At 48.2% G+C, this 13,338-nt stretch overlaps 1 protein-coding gene across 1 annotated transcript in view; it reads left to right on the forward strand.

The window, feature by feature from the left end:
• The window catches only part of LOC148474894 (uncharacterized), a 136,796-nt gene that overhangs the window by 86,204 nt on the left and 37,254 nt on the right, over positions 1 to 13,338 (forward strand). The window contains 6 exon segments of the mRNA XM_088457976.1: positions 6,477 to 6,607; positions 9,653 to 9,749; positions 9,752 to 9,840; positions 10,625 to 10,706; positions 10,824 to 10,921; positions 11,924 to 12,506. Coding sequence (XP_088314102.1) covers positions 6,477 to 6,607; positions 9,653 to 9,749; positions 9,752 to 9,840; positions 10,625 to 10,706; positions 10,824 to 10,921; positions 11,924 to 12,506 — 1,080 coding nt within the window.

The raw sequence follows: 13,338 nt of genomic DNA on the forward strand, positions 1-13,338 counted from the left end.
AAATGTTTAAGGTATGTAAATCTGTGGCTAATTTATATTGGGCTAAGTCTGAGGAGATAAAGGAGGTATGTTGGTTCCCGTAATCTGCTCTAAAATTAAAATTTATGAAGATTGACTCTATACACTACAAATGGAATCAGTATGGTATACTGCCGGCCAGCGATTCTAATCCCGACAGCAGCAGCCCGACAGGGGTGAAGATTCCGATCATTCATTTTGGTAAGTATAGCTAACCTAACCCTCCTTTAGGGGTGCCTAACCCCCCCCTCTAAGTGCCTAAACGTTACCCCGCTGCCTAACCCTAAGTCTCCCGGGGGGGTGCCTAACCCCTCCTTCCCCAGCCTAACCCTCCCGGGGGGGGTGCCTAACCCAAAGGGCCCACCAGGGAGCCTCTAACCCACCCCACCCCACCTGTCCGCGCCCGGCACACCTTCGGCTCCTGGCGTAGGTCTGATGACAGGCATCGGGATTTCGACACCTGTCATTAGTACTTTGCCGAGATTAAACAGTCGGGATGCCGGCGGTCGGGATTTCGTCCATCAGCTTCCTGACTGCTTCCCCTACAAATATCCCAAATTGAGTCAAGAGATCCAATATTATGTGAGATACTTGTCTGATTGGTATATGGGGAAGTATTACATGCTGTATTGTGTCTTCTGACTCTATATAGGGCTGATGTGGAAGGGGAACCACTGTACCAGCAAATAATAATTTGAGTACCCGGTATTCCAATAAATATCAACAAATGTTATTCAGCGGGTGTCATGCCCCAGACAGTATGGAGAGAACAAGATGTATAGAAATCAGAAGAAGAAGGATTGTCGTATGGTGGCACACAAAGAAAAATCTGCAGTAACATTTAACTTTTATTGGTAAATTATAAAATCCTTGTTCAGTGAAATATTAAAAACAAATAGAAGAGCAAGAAAAAAGCAAATTAAAGTTAGAAATGTGATATATACATTATTACGCCGACACACTGTGAGCTGCAATCATATTGTAATATTTAAATATTATTGACTCTCAATATTGACACTAGAATTACAACCAATGAACATGAGCAAATAAATCATTTGTAATCCAAGTGTCACTGTGAGTAGTTATTACATACATATAAAAATCAATATATCCTTGTTTATGTAATATTAATTATATTCACTTTGCAAATGAGCCACATAACAGTAGGGAACCAATGATTAGCTGGTAATGAGGGTGTTAATAATATGCATCAACACTTATGTCAGCAGTATAAACTGCAAGCTATATTATGCACACGTTTGCTGGGTTGGGTACGGGATGCATCCTCACAGGGTTAGGATACCGACAGCTGGCGGTCGGTATCCTAACTCTCCCACTCTCCCTACCCTTCTTTTTTTGCAGCCTAAACCTAACCTCCACCCCTGGTGCCTAAACCCTAATCCTCCCCCTATGCCCAGTACTTACAGTTGGGATTCTAACGCCGGCATCCTGTCGGGATTTTCCCCGTATCCTGTTGTTTGACACTCTTACAACCATAAGGATCTTTTATTATCAAAGGTTCCAGGTAATATAACCAATTGGATATTTTTTACACACTGGTAACTATATTTCTGCTGGTATATGCCACAACTTTTAATATGCCGATGTAGCTGTGTGGTTTAGAAAACACCCCAAATTTTAATTTAGATAAGTATATATCATAGAACACCAAGGATATATAATCAACAGAGTGCGCTTGTTATTTAGCTATATCAACGCTATGTAATTTGTACACGCTAGTCTGTGTTTTCATTTATGTACTTCATGTTGTAAGGATTGGTTACACTGCAGATCATATAGGAGAAAGGAAGGTGTTTGATAGAGTAGTTTTTATATTGATGTATTGGTATTATTATGCTACATAGTATCCACACCTATTTAATTAATAAAATTGTTACTTTTTGTAACAGCTTGATATATTTATAGTCCACATGTAATAATCTATAGGCTGGTTTCTGCTGGATCATGAATTATCAAAAACCAACAGGATGGGCATGGAAACCGGCTCTTAGTTAGCCGGCGGTCAGAATCCTGACCAGATTACAATCCCAACATCTCCAGGTAAGTAAACCTAACCTAACCCTACCCCTAATCCTCACTCCCCGCAGGCTAAACCTAGCCCTCCCTCCGCACAGCCTAAACCTAGCCCTCCCTCCGCACAGCCTAAACCTAGTCCTCCCTCCGCACAGCCTAAACCTAGCCCTCCCTCCGCACAGCCTAAACCTAGCCCTCCCTCCGCACAGCCTAAACCTAGCCCTCCCTCCCCGCAGGTTAAACCTAACCCTCACCGCAGCCTGAACCTAGCCCTCCCTCCCCGCAGGCTAAACCTAGCCCTCCCTCCCCGAAGGTTAAACCTAACCCTCACCGCAGCCTGAACCTAGCCCTCCCTCCCCGCAGGCTAAACCTAGTCCTCCCTCCCCGCAGGCTAAACCTAACCCTCCCCGCAGCCTAAACCTAACCCTCCCTCCGCGCAGCCTAAACCTAGCCCTCCCTCCGCGCAGCCTAAACCTAACCCTCCCTCCGCGCAGCCTAAACCTAGCCCTCCCTCCGCGCAGCCTAAACCTAGCCCCTCCCTCCCTGCAGGCTAAACGTAAGCCTCTCTCCCCGCAGGCTAAACCTAACCCTCTCTCCCCGCAGCCTAAACCTAACCCTCCCTCCCCACCGGCTAAACCTAGCCCTCCCTCCCCGCAGGCTAAACCTAACCCTCCCTCCCCGCAGCCTAAACCTAACCCTCCCTCCCCGCAGGCTAAACCTAACCCTCCCTCCCCGCAGGCTAAACCTAGCCCTCCCTCCCCGCAGGCTAAACCTAACCCTCCCCACAACCTAAACCTAACCCTCCCTCCCCGCAGCCTAAACCTAACCCTCCCTCCCCGCAGGCTAAACCTAGCCCTCCCTCCCCGCAGGCTAAACCTAGCCCTCCCTCCCCGCAGGCTAAGCCTAACCCTCCCCGCAACCTAAACCTCTCTCCCCACAGCCTAAACCTAACCCTCCCTCCCCGCAGGCTAAACCTAACCCTCCCCACAGGCTAAACCTCCCTCCCAGCAGCCTAAACCTATCCCTCCCCCTAACCATAGTACTTACCTTCGGGATGCCAACGCTGGTATTCTGATAAGTGTCGGAATTCTGACGTCTGTATCCTGACCACTGGAATCCCCGCGGTTGGAATTTTAACTGCATCCCGAAACCAACATGCCATTACAAAAATATTTATCAGAGGGCAGATTTTTGGAAGTTTTACGCATAGGAGTATACATTTATTTCTCCCTTATTATGGAGTTCTCCCAGCTGTGTGTGGTTTGATAATATAAAGAATGATTTCGTACAGAAAATGTCAAATGGTATAAGCTACTACAGCTGAATGATGTATGTTTTGAACACTGAGCGTGCTGTAGTCGCGTCCCCAGTGTCTCTAAGTTACCGTTAGTATTGCTCATTGGCTCATGGAACATTTATACCACTTTTACACCAAAGTGCCGAGTCTGATCCGGAAGTTGGGACACTGTTCCAATTCGGATCAAACCCAGCAAAGAACCCTTTCGTGGCACAGATCCAGAACATTACCGAGTTGGTGCCGTTCACACTGGACCCGGGTCTGCAGTGACACGGCTCTTCCGGCATTGCAGTGGACGCTTGGAGATGATGTCATCTCCAAGTGCCACTGAAGCTGGCCAATTAGGCGGCAAGCGACACGATCTGGGTCATCGTGATCCATCCGGGTCTCGCCATTAACAGTGCAGGGTGCCACGGAAAGTACCCATAGCCAACCCTGCGAACTACCCGAGTTGGATCTCCGGTTCCCTGGGCCTGGGTGGATCCATTTACACTGACAAAAATCCCGGGTCGATGTGCGTTCACGTGCACCAACCCGGGATTTTTATGTCGGTGTACAAGGGGTATCAGTATTGTTTCATACATTAGGATAAGTTCAACTTTATATAAATAGACCATGTTCATATAAGGGAACAGGTAATTTGCAGATGCACCATGGGATAAGTTACAGATTCCCCTGCTTTTTTTAGTAGCTCCTATCTTCTATTGACACTGGTACAAAACAACAATTAGGAAAGGTAGCTACCCCTGTGGATGATCTTGACACGGAGGGCCTGATTCAGACCCGCTCGCAAGCGGGTCGATGGTGGGGCATTGCACACGTGCGGTGTGCGCAAGACCCGGAGCGAGTGAGAAATTCACTCGCTCCGGGGCCCGCTACAAACGGGGCGTCTGTCGATGTTGATCGACAGCCCGCCCCGTTTTGTAGGAGAGGTGGCCGGACAAATGGAGGCGTTCCTGAAGGAACGCCTGCCGTTTGTGGGCGGCCCTACTGACATCACGAGTGATGTCAGTAGTGAGCTTCCTGCTCTATTAGAGCCGGAAGCTCACTGGGGCTTGCGGCAGACGAGACCCTACCACAAGAGTCTCATTGCGAGCCCCTGGTCGCTCGCAAAAGCTGTGGGTGGTCACCCACAGCTTAACGAGCGGCCAGGAGGCCGGGTTTTTTTAAACAAAGCGGCTGCACTGATTCAGAGCGAGAGGTTCTGAATCAGGCCCTCAGCGCACTATGATCGCGTCGCCAGTGTATCGGGTGCTCCTGTTCTTTAGCAATTTCCGCCTCCTATTAGCACTGCTACACTTCAACACAATGGGGCCTATTCATGTACAACATGAAGTGGCTACTAAAAGGTATCACTATATATCACATTGATGCAATATATAGTGATGTTTAGTAGCCTTTCATGTAAACTTACCTCTCCGACGTCTTCAGGTGCTGTCCGGCCTCCGCGTGTCCAGGTACGCAGTGAGAAGACAGACATATCGGGAGCCTGACATGCCTGATCCTCACTGCGCATGCCCCAGCATCCGAGAGCAGCAGATCAGATCTGCCGCAATGGATGCTGGGAAAAGGGGGCGGAGCCGGGCAGAGAGTAGGGAAGTATGCTATTTCCCTGCTCTGTTCGGCTTCTTCAGATGGCTTGAGCTTTGTTTATGAATTGTTCTCACCATACAAAAGCATAGTTGCCGACATTCAGCTCCCTCCTTCCGGGAGGGAGCTGAATGCCTGCATTGTGTGGGGGGCGTGGCCGGGCTATGATGCCGTTTTGGGGGCGGGGCCGGGGCGTGACCGCATGAGCGCGTCATCGTGGCCCCGCCCCCTCTTCACAATGCCGGAAAAAAGACATTGTGAAGCAGGGGGCGGAGCCACGATGACGCGATTCAGCGCGAATCGCATCATCGGGCCCCCCGCCAGCGGGGGTTTTTACTATTAGTCTGGGGGGGGTAGGCGGCAGCCGGGAGGCTTGCCTGCCTTTTCGGGGGGTCGGGAGCGGCACCCGATATTCGGGAGGCTCCCGACCAAATCGGGAGGGTAGGCAAGCCTGTACAAAAGTACAGTGATGCGATTCACCCATGGAGCAGGGGTGTCACAGGAGAAGTAATAAGCTTCTCCACGGTAAACTTACTCCATGAATTGCATTAAGCAGAGAAGAGCCCTGATTTCAGAAGACCCCCATAGTCAATTATAGCAGCAGTGAGCGTGTAGCTCACCAACATATGTGTCACTGCTCGTTTTGTCAAGGCTAACCCGACTGTGCTGTATCTATATGTATACAGTCTACATCTACAAACACTGACGATATATATCAGTAAAGCAGTATATAACTGTATGTAGAAGCCAAAAGAGGTTTCTAGAGAGTTCTCCAGACGTCCCACATAACATGGTGAAGAATAATAAACCGTTATTATTAGGGATGTGCAAGCTCGGATAGGTTCGAGTTTGCACGTTGAGTTCGGATTTTTCCCTCCAAAAAAAAGGAACTCAGAAAGAGGCTAAACGTCATCTTACATGGACGAACATCATCATTCCTGGACTTTTGTCCAGGAATGATGATGTTCGTCCATGTAAGATGACGTTTAGCCTCTTTCTGAGTTCCGTTTTTTTGGAGGGAAAAATCCGAACTCAACGTGCAAACTCGAACCTATCCGAGCCTGCACATCCCTAGTTATTATATATAGTTTACACGATTAAACATGAGTTATTAGGTATTTATTAAATTCATGGGGCTCTTTTAATAGTCATGTTATTATGGTTAGCGTATTGATAAACAATAATTCATGCCCCTTCCAAGGAATAATATATATATATATATATATATATTGAACCCTTAATCACAGTCCTGTATGTTTAAGCGTTTATTCCCAAAGGGATACGTTCGGCATCCCGGCGTGTGAGATGCCGGCGTCCTGTCAGAACCGTGGCACCAGCATCCCGACCACTGGGATACCAAAGGTAAGTAGCAGGGGTTGAGGGGAGGGTTAGGCACTAGGGGGGGCTGGTTAGGTTTAGGGTGTGGTGAGGAGGTTAGGGTCAGGCACCGGGGATGGAGGGTTAGCATACCAATCAACAAGTGTTGGCATGCGTCGGCATCCTGTACCCAAACCGTTCTCCCTTTGTGTTATTCTAGAACTACGTCATTGGTTTAACATGGACTACGAAAGTTCTGCTATACAGTTGTCTGTGGATACAATCTATGGACTCATATCCTGTCCTATTGTATCAATGTGGAATGAGCCCATAATAACAGAACCACTAGGGGTAAATTTACTAAAGTGAGAGTTTTTAGAAGTGGCGATGTTGCCAGTAGCAACCAATCAGATTCTAGCTGTTATCTTCTAGAAGGTGCTAGTTAAGTAGAATCTGATTGGTTGCTATGGGCAACATCTCCACTTCAAAAAACTCTCACTTTAGTAAATGTACCCCCTAGTTTCAGCCTCTTCCCAGAAGACTCACACATTGGGTTAGTTCATACAATGATAAGATGGTCCTGATACAGCAGGAAGAGGTATAATTACACAAATCAATTCACTGTGACCACAGAGAACTTATTGTATAATAGAACTGCTCTGATCACACCAGCAATCTGACTCATCACATTATTCTGGCATAAACAAGGGTTGTCCGGGCTCCTGTAATGGAGGAGTTAGTGCAGATCAGGCTCCATGTCCCCTTCAACAGCTCTTCCTGCAGGTACAGTCCAGTCCCGGCAGGAGGTAGATCCCCCAACCCTTCTGTCATCCCCCAATCATCCTCCTCTAACAAAACACCCCATGTCTGCACCCCCTTTCCTGTATCCCAGCCCCGTTTCTATGGCTACTGTACCACGTGACCTGCACTTAATGTATTCCAAGCCTCGCTCCCGCGACTGATCCCTATCACGTGACCGTCACTTCTTGTATGCCAAGCCTCGTTCCCAGCTGCGGTGCCTCTGACTCTCATCCCCCCGGTGATCGCTGCCAGTGACCGGGCTCCTCTGCTGCGGTAAGTTCTGTCCTTCATCTGTCTGTCCCCTGTCTGACAGCTACTGGGAGAGAGGGGTGATTGGCACTGTGGCAGAGGGGGGTGACTGGTACTGGGTGAGGGTGTGTGACTGGGACTGGGAGATGGGGGTGTGACTGGTACTGGGAGATGGGGGTGACATACTGGGAGAGAGTCGAGGAGCTGGTACTGGGAAATGGGAGTGAATGGTACTAGGAGAGGGGTGGCTGCTACTAGGAGGGGGGCTGATACTGAGAGAGGGGAGGTGACTAGTACTAGGAGAGGGGGGCTGGTAGAGAGGGAATGTGACTGGTACTGGTAGAGAGGAGGGGTGACTGGTACTGGGAAAGGGGAGGGGAGACTGGTACTGGGAGAGGGGGGTTACTGGGAGAGGAGGGCATGACTAGTACTGGGAGAGAGGGGATGACTGGTACTGGGGGAGATGGGGGTTACTGATGCCTTAAGAAAGATGTCGCTGATACAGGTAGAGGAGTGGGAAACTCTCTGAAGCTAGCAGGAGCTGCGGGTGGGAATTAATTCAGTATTTGATCCTGTCCCAAAGGTATGGACGAGCATACAGAGGGGTCTGTATATAAAAGAGGCAATTACCTTATCTCCTGCATATTAGCTGGACAAAGGCAGATATTTTCTTTCCCCATATTTAGGAAGTGAATAGTTTCTCCTGTTGGAGTCCTGCAGCCCCCGTAGGTAGCAGTGTGGTCTATGCGGTGCTGATGGCATTCTGAGGACCAAATTATCTACATTTCTGGGATGAAAATAAAATAGAGATCACATAATCCAGTTTGTACATTTGTAACTGATGAAGTATGTCTCGGGAGAGTCGGATTAGCTCACCGGTGTATTGCTGGGATCCGCTGCCAGTCTGTGTATGCCAGGAGAATGTGTAGAGGCATCCGGCTCTCTGCACTTGTTCCTACAATCAACTTTACTGATTGACTGTGACGTCAGCAATGGAAATAGTATGTTGGTTAGCAATACCCCGGTGAACCAGTCCAGCTCTGGTCTTGGAGGATCGAAACTCTTGGCCACAGGAGGACCATTGGTTTAACCTTAAGCAATACAACATTGTGTAACGGTCACTAAGCAGTTTTATGCAGCTGGATCAGGGAACTTCAGAGAAACTCTGACCAGGAATTTGTGGATCAAGCAAAATAAGAGGAATTAATGGTCACTGAATGTATGTACTCTGTGATGCTTATTATACTAATAATAATTGTATTTACTACTGAGCTTTGAGGACAGAGAGCAGGTTTAGCAGGGAATCACAGAGTCACTAAGGATGGACGTGGACAGGTGTCATACGACTGAGTTAATCCTAAATCTCAACTTGGAGATCATCTCCCTTCTGAGCGGGGAAGTGAGGGGATCTGGGAGTGTGAGAGTGACATCACTTATATCTATAGTAATAATACGATGGAGGTGAGATGGTCTGGGAGTGTCACAGTGACATCATTTTATATTTATAGTAATAATACAGGGACATGACTAGGGAGGTGAGAGGATCTGGGAGTGTCACAGTGACATCACTTATATCTATAGTAATAATACAGGGACATGACTGGGGAGGTGAGGGGATCTGGAAGTGTCACAGTGACATCACTTATATCTATAGTAATAATACAAGGACATGACTGAGGAGGTGAGGGGATCTGGAAGTGTCACAGTGACATCACTTATATCTATAGTAATAATACAGGGACATGACTTGGGAGGTGAGGGAATCTGGAAGTGTCACAGTGACATCACTTATATCTAAAGTAATAATACAGGGACATGACTGAGGAGGTGAGGGGATCTGGGAGTGTCACAGTGATGCCCATCTGTCCACTGCAGCCATCCAGAGAGCCTGGCCACACAGTCGCTTCCAGTCCCCACAAGGATGAGCTGGTCATGGAAGCACCTAAGTGGCGCCTCCTGTCCTGAGTCCTGCTGTCTGTAGACAAACGGGGTTGGGTTTGCCCCGGCTGGTAGAAGCAAATCCAGCCCTCCTGTCTCTTACCATACTGCTGCATCCAATCACTGACAGACCTAAACTCAGAGGATGAGTGCGGCAGCCGGAAAGTTCTTAGCTGGCAGCAGGAGGGAACACGGGAAGTTTAACAGCGGGTCAGCATTGTGAGGTTCAGCAGGGGCATCGTGGTGCATGCAAAAGAGCAAGACACATTTTGCCAGTTGAAAAATGGGCAGGATTCAGTGCACCGCTAAAAAAAGCCTAGCGGAAACACTAGTGTATTGTGCACAATAAACCCTTAAAACTCCATATACTTAGTGTAGCTATTTTTGGATATCTTCCCCAATATACAGGATTACACAGTAGTGAAGAAGACATCTAGTGAGTGTGAGACACCCAGCAGCCGTCCCCGTGTGCCAGGAGGCCTGAGCAGGACCCAGAGCCCCATCACGGTGCCTCCATCTCACTGATACATGAGAGACACAATGACCAGAGGATCCTGGAACTTGCCAACAGGATCATTCAGCTGCTGACTGGAGAGGTGACTGCTGGGAATGGGACATTATACAGTAACACCAGGGGATGTGTCTGGGTGATGACTGGAGAGGTGACTGCTGGGAATGGGACATTATACAGTAACCCCAGGGGATGTGTCTGGGTGATGACTGGAGAGGTGACTGCTGGGAATGGGACTCTATACAGTAACCCCAGGGGATGTGTCTGGGTGATGACTGGAGAGGTGACTGCTGGGAATGGGACTCTATACAGTAACACCAGGGGATGTGTCTGGGTGGTGATTGGAGAGGTGACAGCTGGGAATGGGACATTATACAGTAACACTAGGGGATGTGTCTGGGTGATGACTGGAGAGGTGACTGCTGGGAATGGGACATTATACAGTAACACCAGGGGATGTGTCTGGGTGATGACTGGAGAGGTGACTGCTGGGAATGGGACATTATACAGTAACACCAGGGGATGTGTCTGGGTGATGACTGGAGATGTGACTGCTGGGAATGGGACATTATACAGTAACACCAGGGGATGTGTCTGGGTGATGACTGGAGATGTGACTGCTGGGAATGGGACATTATACAGTAACACCAGGGGATGTGTCTGGGTGATGACTGGTGAGGTGACTGCTGGGAATGGGACATTATACAGTAGCACCAGGGGATGTGTCTGGGTGATGAATGGAGAGGTGACTGCTGGGAATGGGACATTATACAGTAACACCAGGGGATGTGTCTGGGTGATGACTGTATCATTGTGTGTGTCAGGTTCCTATAAGGTATCAGGATGTCACTGTCTATGTCTCCATGCAGGAGGAGGAGGAGTATATAGAGGAACACAGGGATCTGTACAAGGACCGGATGATGGAGAATCACCGGCCCCTCACATCACTGGGTAAGAGGAGACAGTCATTTATTGTACAGGGGAGAGCAGGTATGGGGGCCCCCTATATACACACATCACCTGATAATCACATATATACAATGTACTCAGTCACTGTGTCTCCTACAGATGGACCCAGTAACAGAAATACCCCAGAGAGATGTCCCCGTCCTCTTTATTCACAGAACTGTACAGAGGAGAATCACAGGACCCCAAAGAAGCATCAGGTAGATGGGATTTAGGGTCTCGCCAATATACCAACAGTGTGCTCCCCAGAAATTTTTTCCAGCCAGGTGGCATCTAAAAGTAGCCAGATGGTGGCCTTTGCAATTATGCGCACGCTAGGAAAAGGGGTATCTCCCTTACCAATCCAGCCCGACAGGTTTCTGGCTGCTCCCCCACTGGCTCTCAGTCAAAAGTGCCCATTATACAGTGCCCCCTGTAGATTTCGCCTTTATGCATTGCCCCCTATAGTTTAACTTATCCCTTATGCATTGCCCCCTGGCTGAAGTAGTGCCCCTATGTAGTGCCCCCAGACTGGTCCCTCATGTAGTGCCGCCAGCCTTAAATAGTGCCCCCAGACTGGCCCCTTATGCATTGTCCCAGGCTTAAATAGTGTCCCTTCTGCAGTGCCCCCAGGCTAGCCCCTTATGCAGTGCCCCCAGGTTTAATAGTGTCCCTTATGCAGTGCCCCCAGGTTGGCCCCTTATGCAGTGCACCCAGGCTTAAATAGTGTCCCTTATGCAGTGCCCCCAGACTTAAATAGTGTCCCTTATGCAGTGCCCCCAGGTTTAATAGTGTCCCTTATGCAGTGTCACCAGACTTAAATTGTGCCCCCAGACTGGTCCTGACCCCAGCCCAGCACTTGCCTTTACTTGCTGGCCGCTCCTACTCCCGCTGCCTCGCGCTGACTGGATCTAACTAGATCCAGCAGGTGCGCGGGGCAGCCTCCTCACGTCACGGGTGATGTCATGACGTCACCCACGCAGTGCATCACTGGGAATGCTGGCCTCTGAAGCGATCGGAGGCTTCTTTAGCCTCCGGTCACTTCAGAGGCCAGCGTTCCACAGCGGGGGTCAGCGGGGAAAAGTGTCGGGCGGCAGGCTGACCAAAGAGACTGGTACTATATGATCTGTATAGAAAGCTGTGTGTGTTTTATACACTCATATTGTACTATTTAGTCTCAATGACATTAGTTATTAGTTTTAATGTTTTGTGTATTAATTTAGGGGGAGTATATCACTTATATTAAGGTAGAAGATATAGACGGAGAAGAAGAGACATATATGACTGATATGAAGGCAGAAGATATAGAGACAGAAGAAGAGACGTATGTGACTGATATGACGGCAGAAGATATACAGGGAGAAGAGACGTATGTGACTGATATGAAGGTAGAAGATATAGACGGAGAAGAAGAGACGTATGTGACTGATATGAAGGCAGAAGATATAGAGGGAGAAGAAGAGACGTATGTGACTGATATGAAAGCAGAAGATATAGAGGGAGAAGAAGAGACGTATGTGACTGATATGAAGGCAGAAGATATAGAGGGAGAAGAAGAGACGTATGTGACTGATATGAAGGCAGAAGATATACAGGGAGAAGAGACGTATGTGACTGATATGAAGGTAGAAGATATAGACGGAGAAGAAGAGACGTATGTGACTGATATGAAGGTAGAAGATATAAAGGGAGAAGAAGAGACGTATGTGACTGATATGAAGGCAGAAGATATACAGGGAGAAGAGACGTATGTGATGGGTGATCAGCAGTGTAAGGAGGAGAAAATCCATACAGATATCAGCACAGGTGAGGTAATAAACACTTATTACAGAACAGTCACATATACTCCTTGCTCAGTCACTACAACAATCTCTTATCCTACACCCTATTCTGTTAGTACAAACTAATGAGGGAAATTTATCTGCACAGTGGGCTTGTCAGGAGCCATCAGCCCCTATTATACACTTGCTCTTCCCCTCACATCATGTCACTGTGTGTTACCAGCCCAGAGATCTGACCAGTCTCCTCCTCACACTCTCTGGTGTATCTCATATATCAGGAGCCATCAGCCCCTATTATACTCCTGCTCTCCCCCCTCACATCATGTCACTGTGTGTTACCAGCCCAGAGATCTGGCCAGTCTCCTCCCCACACTCTCTGGTGTGTGATTACATGATTTTTTTTTATCAAAACAATACTAGCAATACAACTGCCTATGTTAGTACATGTAAAACTATGTACTTTAAGGGTGTGATGTGCTATGGACTGGACTGATCTAGATTGTATGAGGGATATTAATGAGGCTGGTAATACCCTGGCATGTTATTTAATGTGTTACAGGTGTTTTTATAAATACTATTGTATTGCATGTTTTTTACATTATTATGAAATAAGTGAGATGTTGCACCTTTCTCTCCTCCTTACCTGTGTGATTGCCGAACCTAAGGATCCAGGCACATTTAGCGAACTATGGGCCTGATTCAGAGCCGCTCGTAGGCGGCCGCTTGTTCGTTCCGAGCGATGTTTGCACAACTGCGCATGCATACGGATCGTAATACGCATGCGCGAGCCAGTCAGTGTGGCCGAAAATCATTTGTTCGCTAAATAGCGTATGCCTGCTATTTTGAGTGACAGGAGG

This window comes from Taudactylus pleione, unplaced genomic scaffold (genome assembly GCF_031769625.1).
Source record: "Taudactylus pleione unplaced genomic scaffold, aTauple2 ptg000800l, whole genome shotgun sequence".
Taxonomy (NCBI): Eukaryota; Metazoa; Chordata; class Amphibia; order Anura; family Myobatrachidae; genus Taudactylus; species Taudactylus pleione.